The sequence below is a fragment of the Babylonia areolata genome, chromosome 1 (genome assembly GCF_041734735.1).
Source record: "Babylonia areolata isolate BAREFJ2019XMU chromosome 1, ASM4173473v1, whole genome shotgun sequence".
Lineage (NCBI taxonomy): Eukaryota > Metazoa > Mollusca > Gastropoda > Neogastropoda > Buccinidae > Babylonia > Babylonia areolata.
In genome coordinates, this window is record NC_134876.1 from 56,946,220 (window position 1) to 56,958,719 (window position 12,500).

The 12,500-nt window shown below is 42.4% G+C and overlaps 2 protein-coding genes across 4 annotated transcripts in view; both read left to right on the top strand.

The window, feature by feature from the left end:
• LOC143284482 (von Willebrand factor A domain-containing protein 1-like) overlaps positions 1-3,039 on the top strand; it is a 5,247-nt gene extending 2,208 nt beyond the window's left edge. For 2 of the 3 annotated variants that reach the window (XM_076591185.1, XM_076591169.1), the window contains exons 2-4: positions 160-296; positions 1,713-1,844; positions 2,907-3,039. In XM_076591185.1, coding sequence (XP_076447300.1) covers positions 177-296; positions 1,713-1,796 — 204 coding nt within the window. In that variant the 5' untranslated portion in view covers positions 160-176 and the 3' untranslated portion in view covers positions 1,797-1,844; positions 2,907-3,039. The remainder of the gene's footprint in view (positions 1-159; positions 297-1,712; positions 1,845-2,906) is intronic. The other variant, XM_076591176.1, reaches the window with a different exon arrangement.
• Positions 2,660-12,500, top strand: part of LOC143285166 (coadhesin-like) — an 11,418-nt gene continuing 1,577 nt past the window's right edge. Inside the window, exons 1-11 of the mRNA XM_076592435.1 lie at positions 2,660-2,669; positions 2,907-3,215; positions 4,107-4,292; positions 5,186-5,356; positions 6,382-6,552; positions 7,410-7,580; positions 8,500-8,676; positions 9,574-9,744; positions 10,580-10,750; positions 11,605-11,775; positions 12,442-12,500. The exon at positions 12,442-12,500 is cut by the window's right edge and continues 124 nt beyond it. Coding sequence (XP_076448550.1) covers positions 2,660-2,669; positions 2,907-3,215; positions 4,107-4,292; positions 5,186-5,356; positions 6,382-6,552; positions 7,410-7,580; positions 8,500-8,676; positions 9,574-9,744; positions 10,580-10,750; positions 11,605-11,775; positions 12,442-12,500 — 1,767 coding nt within the window. The remainder of the gene's footprint in view (positions 2,670-2,906; positions 3,216-4,106; positions 4,293-5,185; positions 5,357-6,381; positions 6,553-7,409; positions 7,581-8,499; positions 8,677-9,573; positions 9,745-10,579; positions 10,751-11,604; positions 11,776-12,441) is intronic.

The following is a 12,500-nucleotide window of genomic DNA, read 5'->3' on the forward strand; positions in this document are numbered from 1 at the left end:
TATGCGACCTTTTGCGGCGTTTACAAATATACGCGATGCACATACAACCGAAAGTTTCGGCTCTGAACTTCAGTCTAATATGATCATCTTAGATGAACAGACTATAAATAAATAAAGGAACGAACGGCTCTGAACTATTGACTGCTGTCTTCACCCCAGGTCAGTGCCCACCAGGCATGCAGGCTGATGTAGTGTTCGTTCTGGACTCTTCTGGCAGTGTGAGTGCCCACTACTTCAACCTGATGGTCCGTTTTGTTCAAGACCTTGTGAAGCAGTTCCACATCGGCACTGACAAGGTAAACGACGTGTGTTATTTATTCTCGGCTCGGTTGTGATTCGAAGTAGACTGATAGGTATACCAAGTAAATACTGATGAGATTCGTCAATGTTCGGTTTATGCAATTTATTTTGTACAGGAAGAAAACACAACTTGATTTAAGTAAATTCATAAAAACTTAGGAAGGGTGTGTAATATAAATCTGGAATATGCATGTTAATGTGTTGAAATTTGTTGGGTTTGTGTGTGTGTGTGTGTGTGTGTGTGTGTGTGTGTGTGTGTGTGTGTGTGTGTGTGTGTGTGTGTGTGTGTGTGTGTGTGTGTGTGTGTGTGTGTGAATTATCTTTATTGTTTTTAAAAATGTGTTTTCATGCGTGTTTTTTGTTGTTGACATTATTAGATTGAAGTTGTGATTCAATGCTTGTTTATTGTTACTGTATCTTCCACGTCCTGAAAGGGGCAAAAGGATTTCTTTCAGTCTTTGAATGCTAGTTATTATCGGAAGAAAGCTTTGCCCTGTGTTTATGTTAACGTTTCACACAAACTGGCGGTTGGCTCCTGAGGCCAGATCAGCACTGACGTTGGGTTTATGCGGTCAGATGTGGCGTAGCGTATATGGATCAGTCCGCACGCTTTGACACCTCCTCGAATCTCTGAAAGTGAAACTTTGATCCAGTCTCTGCTTGGACTGTGACAGACGAACTTAGGTGTGGGTAATAACCGACGTGGAAGAAAGTGAAACGGTGCAGATGATGTAGCATCTCCCCCCACCCCAACACCCCCTCCAACAAAAAAAAAAAAAAGGAATAAAATAAAATACAAAAATAAAAGATTACAATAAATTTTTAAAAAGCATCCATACTACGTACCATTCCCACGGCTGATGGAACAGCGGTGTGTATTGTACAGGTGTCAATGGGCGATGTGTATTGTACAGGTTTCAGTGGGCGATGTGTATTTGTACAGGTTCAGTGGGCGATGTGTATTGTACAGGTTCAGTGGGCGATGTGTATTGTACAGGTGTCAATGGGCGATGTGTATTGTACAGGTTTCAGTGGGCGATGTGTATTGTACAGGTGTCAATGGGCGATGTGTATTGTACAGGTGTCAGTGGGCGATGTGTATTGTACAGGTGTCAGTGGGCGATGTGTATTGTACAGGTGTCAGTGGGCGATGTGTATTGTACAGGTGTCAATGGGCGATGTGTATTGTACAGGTTTCAGTGGGCGATGTGTATTTGTACAGGTTCAGTGGGCGATGTGTATTGTACAGGTTCAGTGGGCGATGTGTATTGTACAGGTTCAGTGGGCGATGTGTATTGTACAGGTTTCAGTGGGCGATGTGTATTGTACAGGTTCAGTAGGCGATGTGTATTGTACAGGTTCAGTGGGCGATGTGTATTGTACAGGTTCAGTGGACGATGTCTATTGTACAGGTGTCAGTGGGCGTGGTCACCTATTCCAACGTGGCCAGAACTCAGGTGGACCTCAAACCTGTCAAGACACGCAGTGTCTCCTAACTGCCGTGAGTCACATTCCGTACAATGCTTCCGGAACCAGCAACACGGGTATTGTATTGCATTGTATTGTATTGTATTATATTTGTATTTACTGCATTGTATCGTATTGCATTTGTATTGTATTGTATACGACGACGGGCGCAATAGCCGAGTGGTTAAAGCATTGGGGTTTCCATCTGAGGGTCCCGGGTTCGAATCTCGGTAACGGCGCCTGGTGGGTAAAGGGTGGAGATTTGTCCGATTTCCCAGGTCAGCCTATGTGCACACCTGTTAGTGCCTGAACCCCATTCGTGTGTATGCGCATGCAGAAGATTAGATACGCACGTTAAAGATCCTGTAATCCGTATCAGCTTTCGGTGGATTATGGAAACATAAACATTCCTAGCATGCACACCACCGAAAACGGAATATGGCTGCCTTTAATGGCGGGGTAAATGAGCAAAACGGTCATACACGTAAACTGTTGTATGTCTGTATGAACGTGTATGTGTGTGCAACTGAAACCTGATTGAATGACACAGGAAACGAATGACGAGCGCTCAAATGGTAGCTGTCAGTCGGCTGTACGCAGGTAGGCAGACTGTTGCACAAATGACACCGTGTTTGTAAAGCGTTTAGAGCTTGGTCTCGGACCGAGGATAGGCGCTACATAAGTACTGATATCATCATTATCATCATATTGTATTGCATTGCATTGCATTGCATTGCACTGCATTGCATTGCGTTGCATAGCAATGCATTGCATTGCATCGGACTACCTTTTGTCAAAACATATTTCTCTGTGTGATACTAGGGCTGTTGTCCCCGGGGAAAGCACGTCGCCACAGAGCAGCGCCACCCATATTTCCCCCCGTTCAGCTCGTATGTACACGAGTGGGTTTTTACGTGTATGACCGTTTTTGCTCCGCTTTGTAGGCAGCCACATTTCGTTTTCGGGGGGATCAGCAAGTCGATGTTGGTCAGTCGTGTAACGGAAAGAAAGAACATCTGATGACTTGAGAATATGGCCGCTGTCGCTTGATTGTGTGTGTGTGTGTGTGTGTGTGTGTGTGTGTGTGTGTGTGTGTGTGTGTGTGTGTGTGTGTGTGTGTGTGTGTGTGTGTGTGACAGGCATAGCTTTGGAGCACGTGAGGACGCACACCTTCACGCCCATCGGAGGGGATCGTCCTGGAGTGCCCAACGTGGCGGTCATCCTGACAGACGGCCAGTCCCCTAGCTTCACCCACACGGCCCACCAAGCGGCCCTCGCTCACGAGGCTGGCATCGCCGTCTTCGTTTTCGGCATCGGCAGAAGCGTGTCCAGGAAAGAGATGAACGTGATGGCCTCCGACCCTGACGAGGAGCACGTGATAGCCATGTCCAACTTCTCCCAACTGCGGTCCCGGGGGAGGATATTTCTGGGTCGGCTGTGTCGTCCCGGTAGGTATGAGACTTGTATGACTCTTTTAGTGGTGGATGAATGATTTTTGTTAACAACGCTGTGAAACAAGTACATGAATTGATCCATTGATAATTAGATAATGAACAAATGAATGAATACTGATTAAACAAGCACATAAATACACGAACAAAGAGACACTCATGTATATAGATAGATAGACAGATAGATAGATAGATAGATAGATAGATAGATAGATAGATAGATAGATAGATAGATAGATAGATAGATAGATAGATAAGTAAATTAATAAATGAATGAATAAATAAATAACAATATATATGTGAGTAAAGAAATGATAAGTTTATATATACAAAATAAGTACATAAATAAGTTTATGAATGAATACATAAATTTATGAATACACGAAGAAAGAAAGAAAGGAAGGAAGGAAGGAAAGAAGGAAGAACAGTGTGACGGAATGCAATTGGCTGTGGACAGGGTGAGGGATTATAAACTATGACGTCATGTCAAGCTAATAACGTTCATAACGACATTGACTTCGATGACGACGACTGTGGCTAAATGGTGATGGTGAAGACAACGGCAATGTCAACTAATATAAAGACAAAGATGAGGAGAAGGATAGTGACTGTGATGCCTTCAAAAATAAGTATGATGAATAATTGACGAAATGGCGCATACTGCGATAATGGGATGAGTGATGTGGGGTGTGGGATGAGTTACGTAAGGTAATGCCACTGAAATGGCACAGAAGATAGTCAGCAAAACAAAATAGTCAGCTCAGTAACATCAAGACAAACTAATTTGCTCCCGTTCACATCAGAATTGATGAAACATTGTGTTCATTTCATGATATGAAAGAATACACTTACCTATGTTACTGACGTACACGGTGTGTGTTGGGGGAGGGGGGGCTGCTACAGTGGACGGACAGTGGAGTGGTTGGGGACCGTGGAGCACGTGCAGTGTGACGTGTGACACAGGATCCCGAAGCAGGTCACGTACATGTGACAATCCACCTGCCCAGTCTGGGGGCCGTCCTTGTTCTGGGGCTGCTTCTGACGTCACCAGCTGTTCACTGCCCTCCTGTCCTGGTCAGTGTCTGAGAGAGAGAGAGAGACAGAGACAGAGAGACAGAGAGAGGTGGGGGGAAGAGAGAGAGAGAAACAGAAAGGGTGGGAAAGTTAGGTCACAGGGTGGGAGAGACAGAGAGGGAGACATTCCTTTTTGTTGAGGCATATGAATTTCCTGAACTATCGATTGTTTGTTTTTTGAAGGATGAGAGATCGTTTTATGAAAAGTATTGACTTTATATTGAGATAATTTTGCAACTCAGTGTCTGTTGTACCTGCAGTCTTCGCTCTGAATAGAAAATACTGATATGATTGCATTTATCTCATTGCAGCACTTCCGTTACATCAAGTATCTGTAATAATTTGTTTTTATTTTTTCTAATATTTTAGAGTATGGAGGATGGGTAATATCCCAATCAACAACAAAAACTACTATAAACTTTAGAAGTACAAAACCCGGTATTGAACGAGTCGCGTTATACAATTCATACAGTTTTTATGTACTTGGACAGATCCTTGTTTCTTGAGACAGAAAAAGACACCACTTAGCAAAGTCTTTACAGAGATTTTGGGAATAAAAATCGTTTGGCAAATATTTAACACGGAAATGAACATAAATAGTACATTATATTACGAAATCAAAATCAACAGCCAGTGTCACATTTGTTATATGATCTGTCTTCTCTGAGAAGAACAAAGTGTAATTTTTTTATGTGGCTATTGGACAATTGGTAACATCACACTTTTTCATTCAACAAAATACTTGCTCAAATCCTACTTTACTTGTGGAATTATGTTGTACTCATGCTGTACATATTTTATTTTCTCTCTATCTTTTACTGTTACTTTGTTTCTTATGCTTATCTGGACACTTCTCTGTTATGTCGACATACGAAGTGTGGAGTGTGTTACAGTGGACGGACAGTGGAGTGGTTGGGGACCGTGGAGCACGTGCAGTGTGACGTGTGACACAGGATCCCGAAGCAGGTCACGTACATGTGACAATCCACCCGCCCAGTTTGGGGGCCGTCCTTGTTCTGGGGCTGCTTCTGACGTCACCAACTGTTCACTGCCCTCCTGTCCTGGTAAGGGTCTGAGAGAGAGAGAGAGAGAGACAGACAGACAGACAGACAGAGACAGAGAATGAGACAAATAAAGAGGGAGAGAAATGGGCTGAGGGTGTGTGTGTGTGTGTGTGTGTGTGTGTGTGTGTGTGTGAGTGAAAATATACAAATGTGTATAGTGCCATTATATGCAGACATCTGGGTCCTGATTCATTCTTCAGTCTGCATCCTCCAGTGAGCCCTTCATGTCTGTGATGTGGCTTCCTGTTTTTAACTTTGGAATTTTTAATCAAGAGCAATATATCTATATATGTGTGTGTATATGTTATGTATGTATATATATATATATATATATATATATATATAGTGTGTGTGTGTGTGTGTGTGTGTAAATTCATATTCATATATCTAACATGTAAAAGAAAGAGAGAGAGACAAAGACAGAGAGAAAAAGAGACAGTGCTCTGTGCCTTGAGTGAGTGTTCTGTGCAATCTATTGTATACAAAGCTTATGTGCTCAAGATAAGAATGCCTTTCGTGTAATTCATATACCTTTCTGTGCAGATGATCCATAATCCTTGAGAGCAAAATAAAATTTTTCGGTCGTTGTTTGAATGGTTCATTGCGCAATTGAATTAGTAGGCCCCTATTACAGAATCGTCAAATTGGCTGCTGAACACTCTTATTATCTATGACTATTTTTCCTGCTTATATGTCTTTCTTCTGCTTCTCCATATGCCTCACTCTCTTTATTGACCTCTGATGGAAAATCTCATGGACTAAACCGTTAGCACATACTGAGACATATCAATCCCACGTTTCTTTTGACTCAGTCTGCCTGTACCAGTCTGCCTGTTCTTCTCTGTCTGCCTGTCTGTCTGTCCACCTGCCTGCCTGTCTGTTGTCCGTCTGTCTTTCCTTTTCTGTGCCTTTCTCTCTCTGCCCCCCCTCCTCTCTCTCCGTTATCACATGCTCCTTCACATTAATTTTTGTGTGTCTGTCTCCTTATGTTTCTTTCATATGTTCTGATCTGTCTCCATCTACAGTGGACGGACAGTGGAGTGGTTGGGGACCGTGGAGCACGTGCAGTGTGACGTGTGACACAGGATCCCGAAGCAGGTCACGTACATGTGACAATCCACCTGCCCAATTTGGGGGCCGTCCTTGTTCTGGGGCTGCTTCTGACGTCACCAACTGTTCACTGCCCTCCTGTCCTGGTCAGGGTCTGAGAGAGAGAATGAAAGAGAAGGGGGGGGGGAGGTTGGGAGAGAGAGAGAGAGGGGGGTGGGGGTGGGAGCAACCTATTCTAAAGATAATTTTCCTTTCTGTTTATATATATAAAAAAATATATATATATAAGTATCCCCAAATGGTTTTTTGTGTTTTTAAATATCAGAGATTGGTTCATGAAAAGTGTTCGCATGAAACAAAGTAAAGTTGGCGAATTTTAGTTGTACTAGTATTCTTTTTCAAAAGAAAATATAGACATATCGCATTTATCTCATTGCAGCACTTGCGTCATATCAGTAACTATAATAACATATTGTTTTTACATTTTCGAACATTTTGGAGTATGGAGGAAGGGTACTATCCCAATCAACAACAGAACTGAAGGATCAAAATGAAATACAGAAATCAGTATTGTTCGGGTCACTTTATTTGATTAATATAATCTTTATGTACTTGAACAGATCCTTGTTTCTTGAGACAGAAGAACAAACACTGGGCAAACCCTGCAAGTAGATTTTGGGAATGAAAGTCATCTGACAAATATTTTGTACGGAATAAACATCAGTAGCAAAAATTCATCATCTTGTGTCACATTTTGTCGTGAAATCAGTCTTCTCTGGGAAGAACAATTAATGCTCATTTTGTTGCGACTATTTGACGATAGGTAACAACCACAGTGTCTTTCTCCAACAGAGTTTTCCGTTCAAATTACTCTTCGCGTATCATCACACTCGTGACCCACAATCTCACTTTCTTTCTGCCTTTTACTGTAACTCCATGTCTTTGCTTCTTTTTCTGACACTTCCCTGCGTTGCTGACATACAGTGTGTGGAGTGTATTTCAGTGGACGGACAGTGGAGTGTTTGGGGACCGTGGAGCACGTGCAGTGTGACGTGTGACACAGGATCCCGAAGCAGGTCACGTTCTTGTGACAATCCACCTGCCCAGTTTGGGGGCCGTCCTTGTTCTGGGGCTGCTTCTGACGTCACCAACTGCTCACTGCCCTCCTGTCCTGGTCAGGGTCTGAGAGAGAGAGAGAGAGAGAGAGAGAGAGAGAGAGAGAGAGAGAGAGAGAGAAGGAAATAGAGAGGGGGGAGGATTGTAAGGTTGGGGGAGTGGGTGGGAGAGACAGAGAGGGGGTGGGGGGACCAGCCATATCTCAGGATGGTTTTCCATTTGTTGAGGTTCCTAAATTTCCACAATTATTCTTTGTGCTTTGAATGATAATATAGATTATTTTGTGAAAAGTGTTTGTATTAAACAGAGAGTTAGCAACCGTGTGTTGAACCTGCAGTCTTCTTTTTGAATAGAAAATGTTCATGTATAGCATTTATCTCATTGCAGCACTTACGTCGTATCATTAGCTGTAACAATTTTTTTCTAACGTTTTAGGGAATAGAGGAAGCTAAGGGTAACATTCCAATCAACAACATGAACATCTATGTAGTGTGGATCGAAATGAAATGAAATACAGAAATAGTATTGAATGAGTCACGCTATTAATGTATACAATTTTTATGTACTCAAACAGATCCTTGTTTTTTTAAGACAGAAGAAAATACAACTGGACAAAGTCTTTGCATATGTTTTGGGAATAAAAATAGTTTAGCAAATGTTCAACACTGAAATCAACATCAGACGCACATTATTTTTTTTTTTAAATCAAATTCAGCATCCAGTGTCGCATTTGATCTTAAATCCATCTTCTCTGGAAAGAACAAAATGATGATTTTGTTGCTGCTGATGGACGATGAATATCATCCACAGTGTCTTTCTCTAACAGATTTATTCCTTCAAATTACTTTTCTCGTATCATCACACTCGTTACCCACAAGCTCACTTTCTTTCTGCCTTTACATAAAACTCCATGTCTTCGTTTCTATATCTGACACTACCATGTGTTGCTGACATAAAATGTGTGGAGTGTATTTCAGTGGACGGACAGTGGAGTGTTTGGGGACCGTGGAGCACGTGCAGTGTTACGTGTGACACAGGATCCCGAAGCAGGTCACGTACATGTGACAACCCACCTGCCCAGTTTTGGGGCCGTCCTTGTTCTGGGGCTGCTTCTGACGTCACCAACTGCTCACTGCCCTCCTGTCCTGGTCAGGGTCTGAGAGAGAGAGAGAGAGAGAGAGAGAGAGAGAGAGAGAAGGAAATAGAGAGGGGGGAGGATTGTAAGGTTGGGGGAGTGGGTGGGAGAGACAGAGAGGGGGTGGGGGGACCAGCCATATCTCAGGATGGTTTTCCATTTGTTGAGGTTCCTAAATTTCCACAAATATTCTTTGTGCTTTGAATGATAATATAGATTATTTTGTGAAAAGTGTTTGTATTAAACAGAGAGTTAGCAACCGTGTGTTGAACCTGCAGTCTTCTTTTTGAATAGAAAATGTTCATGTATAGCATTTATCTCATTGCAGCACTTACGTCGTATCATTAGCTGTAACAAATTTTTTCTAACGTTTTAGAGAATAGAGGAAGCTAAGGGTAACATTCCAATCAACAACATAAACAACTATGAAGTGTGGATCAAAATGAAATGAAATACAGAAATAGTATTGAATGAGTCACGCTATTAATGTATACAATTTTTATGTACTCGAACAGATTCTTGTTTTTTAAGACAGAAGAAAATACCACTGGACAAAGTCTTTGCATATGTTTTGGGAATAAAAATAGTTTGGCAAATGTTCAACACTGAAATCAACATCAGACGCACATTATATTTTTTTCAAATCAAATTCAGCATCCAGTGTCGCATTTGATCTTAAATCCATCTTCTCTGGAAAGAACAAAATGATGATTTTGTTGCTGCTGATGGACGATGAATATCATCCACAGTGTCTTTCTCTAACAGATTTATTCGTTAAAATCACTCTTCACGTATGATCAAACTCGTGACCCACAAGCTCACTTTCTTTCTGCCTTTACCTGTAACTCCATGTCTTCGTTTCTATATCTGACACTTCCATGTGTTGCTGACATAAAATGTGTGGAGTGTATTTCAGTGGACGGACAGTGGAGTGTTTGGGGACCGTGGAGCACGTGCAGTGTGACGTGTGACACAGGATCCCGAAGCAGGTCACGTACATGTGACAATCCACCTGCCCAGTTTGGGGGCCGTCCTTGTTCTGGGGCTGCTTCTGACGTCACCAACTGCTCACTGCCCTCCTGTCCTGGTCAGGGTCTGAGAGAGAGAGAGAGTAGGGGGGGGGGGGTAAATAATAGAAAGGAGAAGAAAATGGAGAGAATGAAGAAAGGCAATAATGGTGGGAAATAGAGAGAGATGTATACACACACACACACACACACACACACACACACACACACACACACACACATGTATATATATATATATGTGTGTGTGTGTGTGTGTGTGTGTGTGTGTGTGTGTGTGTGTGTGTGTGTGTGTGTGTGTAGAGAGAGACAGACAGACAGACAGACAGACAGAGACAGAAGAAAACAAAGATTGAGTACGTGTGTGCGTGTATGTGTGCTTTGTACATTTTACTGTATATGAAGCATACAATGCCTCTCTGCATAATTCATGTGCCCATCTGTGCAGACGATCCATAATATTTTGGATGAGATGAATATTTTCAGTTGTTATTTGAATAGTTGATTATGTAACTGAATAAGTAGGTCCCTGTTAAAGAAATGAACCCTCAAACCAGCTGCTTTTGTCTTTCTCTTTTCCCCATTCTTATTATGTCCTTTACAGACACTTGCACCTCACTGCCTTATGTGTAAAAGCGTTCGCACATACTGAAAAAAAAATAATAAAATCAGCAGTGCCAATAACATGCTTCCTTTGTCTCTACCAGTCTGTCTGTTTGTATAATTCTGTCTGTCCATCTTTGTTTGTCTGTCTGTTTACTTGTCTTCCTGCCTCTCTCTCTCTCTCTCTCTCTCTCTCTCTCTCTCTCTCGCTCGCTCGCTCGCTCGCTCCTTCACATTTTGTGTATCTGTCTCCTTGTGTTTCTTTCATATGTTCTGATCTGTCTCCATATACAGTGGACGGACAGTGGAGTGGTTGGGGACCGTGGAGCACGTGCAGTGTGACGTGTGACACAGGATCCCGAAGCAGGTCACGTACATGTGACAAACCACCTGCCCAGTTTGGGGGCCGTCCTTGTTCTGGGGCTGCTTCTGACGTCACCAACTGTTCACTGCCCTCCTGTCCTGGTCAGGGTCTGAGAGAGAGAAAGAGAGAGGGGGGGGGAGAGAGAGGGGGAGGAGGGGGCAGAGAGAGAGGTGGTAGACTGAGACTGAGACCAAGAGAGAGAGAGAGGAGGAGGAGAAAGGGGGGAAGGGAGAGAGTTACATGCTGCAACGAATTGTGAGGATTGGTTTCCTTTTTATTGAACTACATAAGTTTCCTCATGTACTGTTTGAGTTCTGAACGCTAATGGATCAATATATCGATCACTCGGAGAGAGGTTGTCAAATTTGACTCATATTGTATCCATAACAATAGTTCTTGTAAACCCCGTTGTCCTGTGAGAATATGGACGAATGCTCACACAAACGAGAGCAACATAAACAAAACAAATCTGATCTGTGCATCAAAATGGAAACACGCAAATCAGTAAGTAACTGTGTTGTACAATGTCAGACAGTTTCAGTAACAGTGGAAAATAATTTAGTTCACTGAGATAAAAGATCTTAACTGTGTGTAGCTTTTGAAGACAAAAATCTTTTTGGGGATAATGCTTGGTATGAAGATGAAAATCAGCAAAACATTGTATTGCGAAATGAAATTCATCATCTAGTGTCATACTTTATGGAAATTAATCTTCCAAACTTATGATTATCCTGACTCTGATCTTGTTACAGCTTTAGACAAAAACTGACACTGTTTCTTCATTTTAATGAATTTTCTAGCTTGATTCACTATCTACATATTCTGTTACAATATCATAGATCGTATACTCGTATAGCCTCCCATCTGCTTTTTATTTCTACCTTTTCCTTTGTATTTCATTGCTTTGTCTGTTATGATATCTCCCGTCGCATACAAAGTGTGGAGTGTGTTACAGTGGACGGACAGTGGAGTAGTTGGGGACCGTGGAGCACGTGCAGTGTGACGTGTGACACAGGATCCCGAAGCAGGTCACGTACATGTGACAATCCACCTGCCCAGTTTGGGGGCCGTCCTTGTTCTGGGGCTGCTTCTGACGTCACCAACTGTTCACTGCCCTCCTGTCCTGGTCAGGGTCTGAGAGAGAGAGAGAGAGAGAGAGAGAGAGAAAGAGAGAGAGAGGGTTCATCACAGCATATGTCATAATGTTGTCCACTCATATTCTCTATGAAAAATTAGATCAAATGGGGATACTTGGCCTTGTCACTATCAATGCATAATCTCGTCTTTGAAAAATGACCCTGTATACTGTATGCGCAGTCTTGAATGAACTACTTTGAATGTTCCCGGGTCCGTTTCAAGTATAGCTTTTATTGCTTTTCAGATGCATTGTCAGTTGGGTTTTTATCCCTTTCCAGTTAGATTGTTTTCGGTCTGTGTCGGTTCAGGTTTTAGTTTGTTTTCAGGCTGTCAGCTGGTTTTGTTTGTTTTAATTTTGTGTCAGTTGGAGTTTCATCCCTTTCCAGGTGGATGTTTCAGCCTTGTTCCCCTTTCCAATTAGATTGTTTCCAGCCTATGTCAGTTGAGGCTTGGATTGTTTTCAGTCTGGGGCTTTTGGGGCTTTATCCCTTTCGAGATAGATGTTTTCAGGGTTTTTTTTTCCTTTCCAGATATGTTTCCAGTCTGTATCATTTGGTGATTGATTACTTTCAGTGTGTGTCATTTGGGGTTCAATCCCTATCAACTTAGACTGTATTCAGTCTGTGTCACAGTTCTATCACTTTTCGTGCTTCAGTGGAGGTGCAGGCTGAGTGGGACAGCTGGGCAGAGTGGGGCCAGTGCATTGGTCAGTGT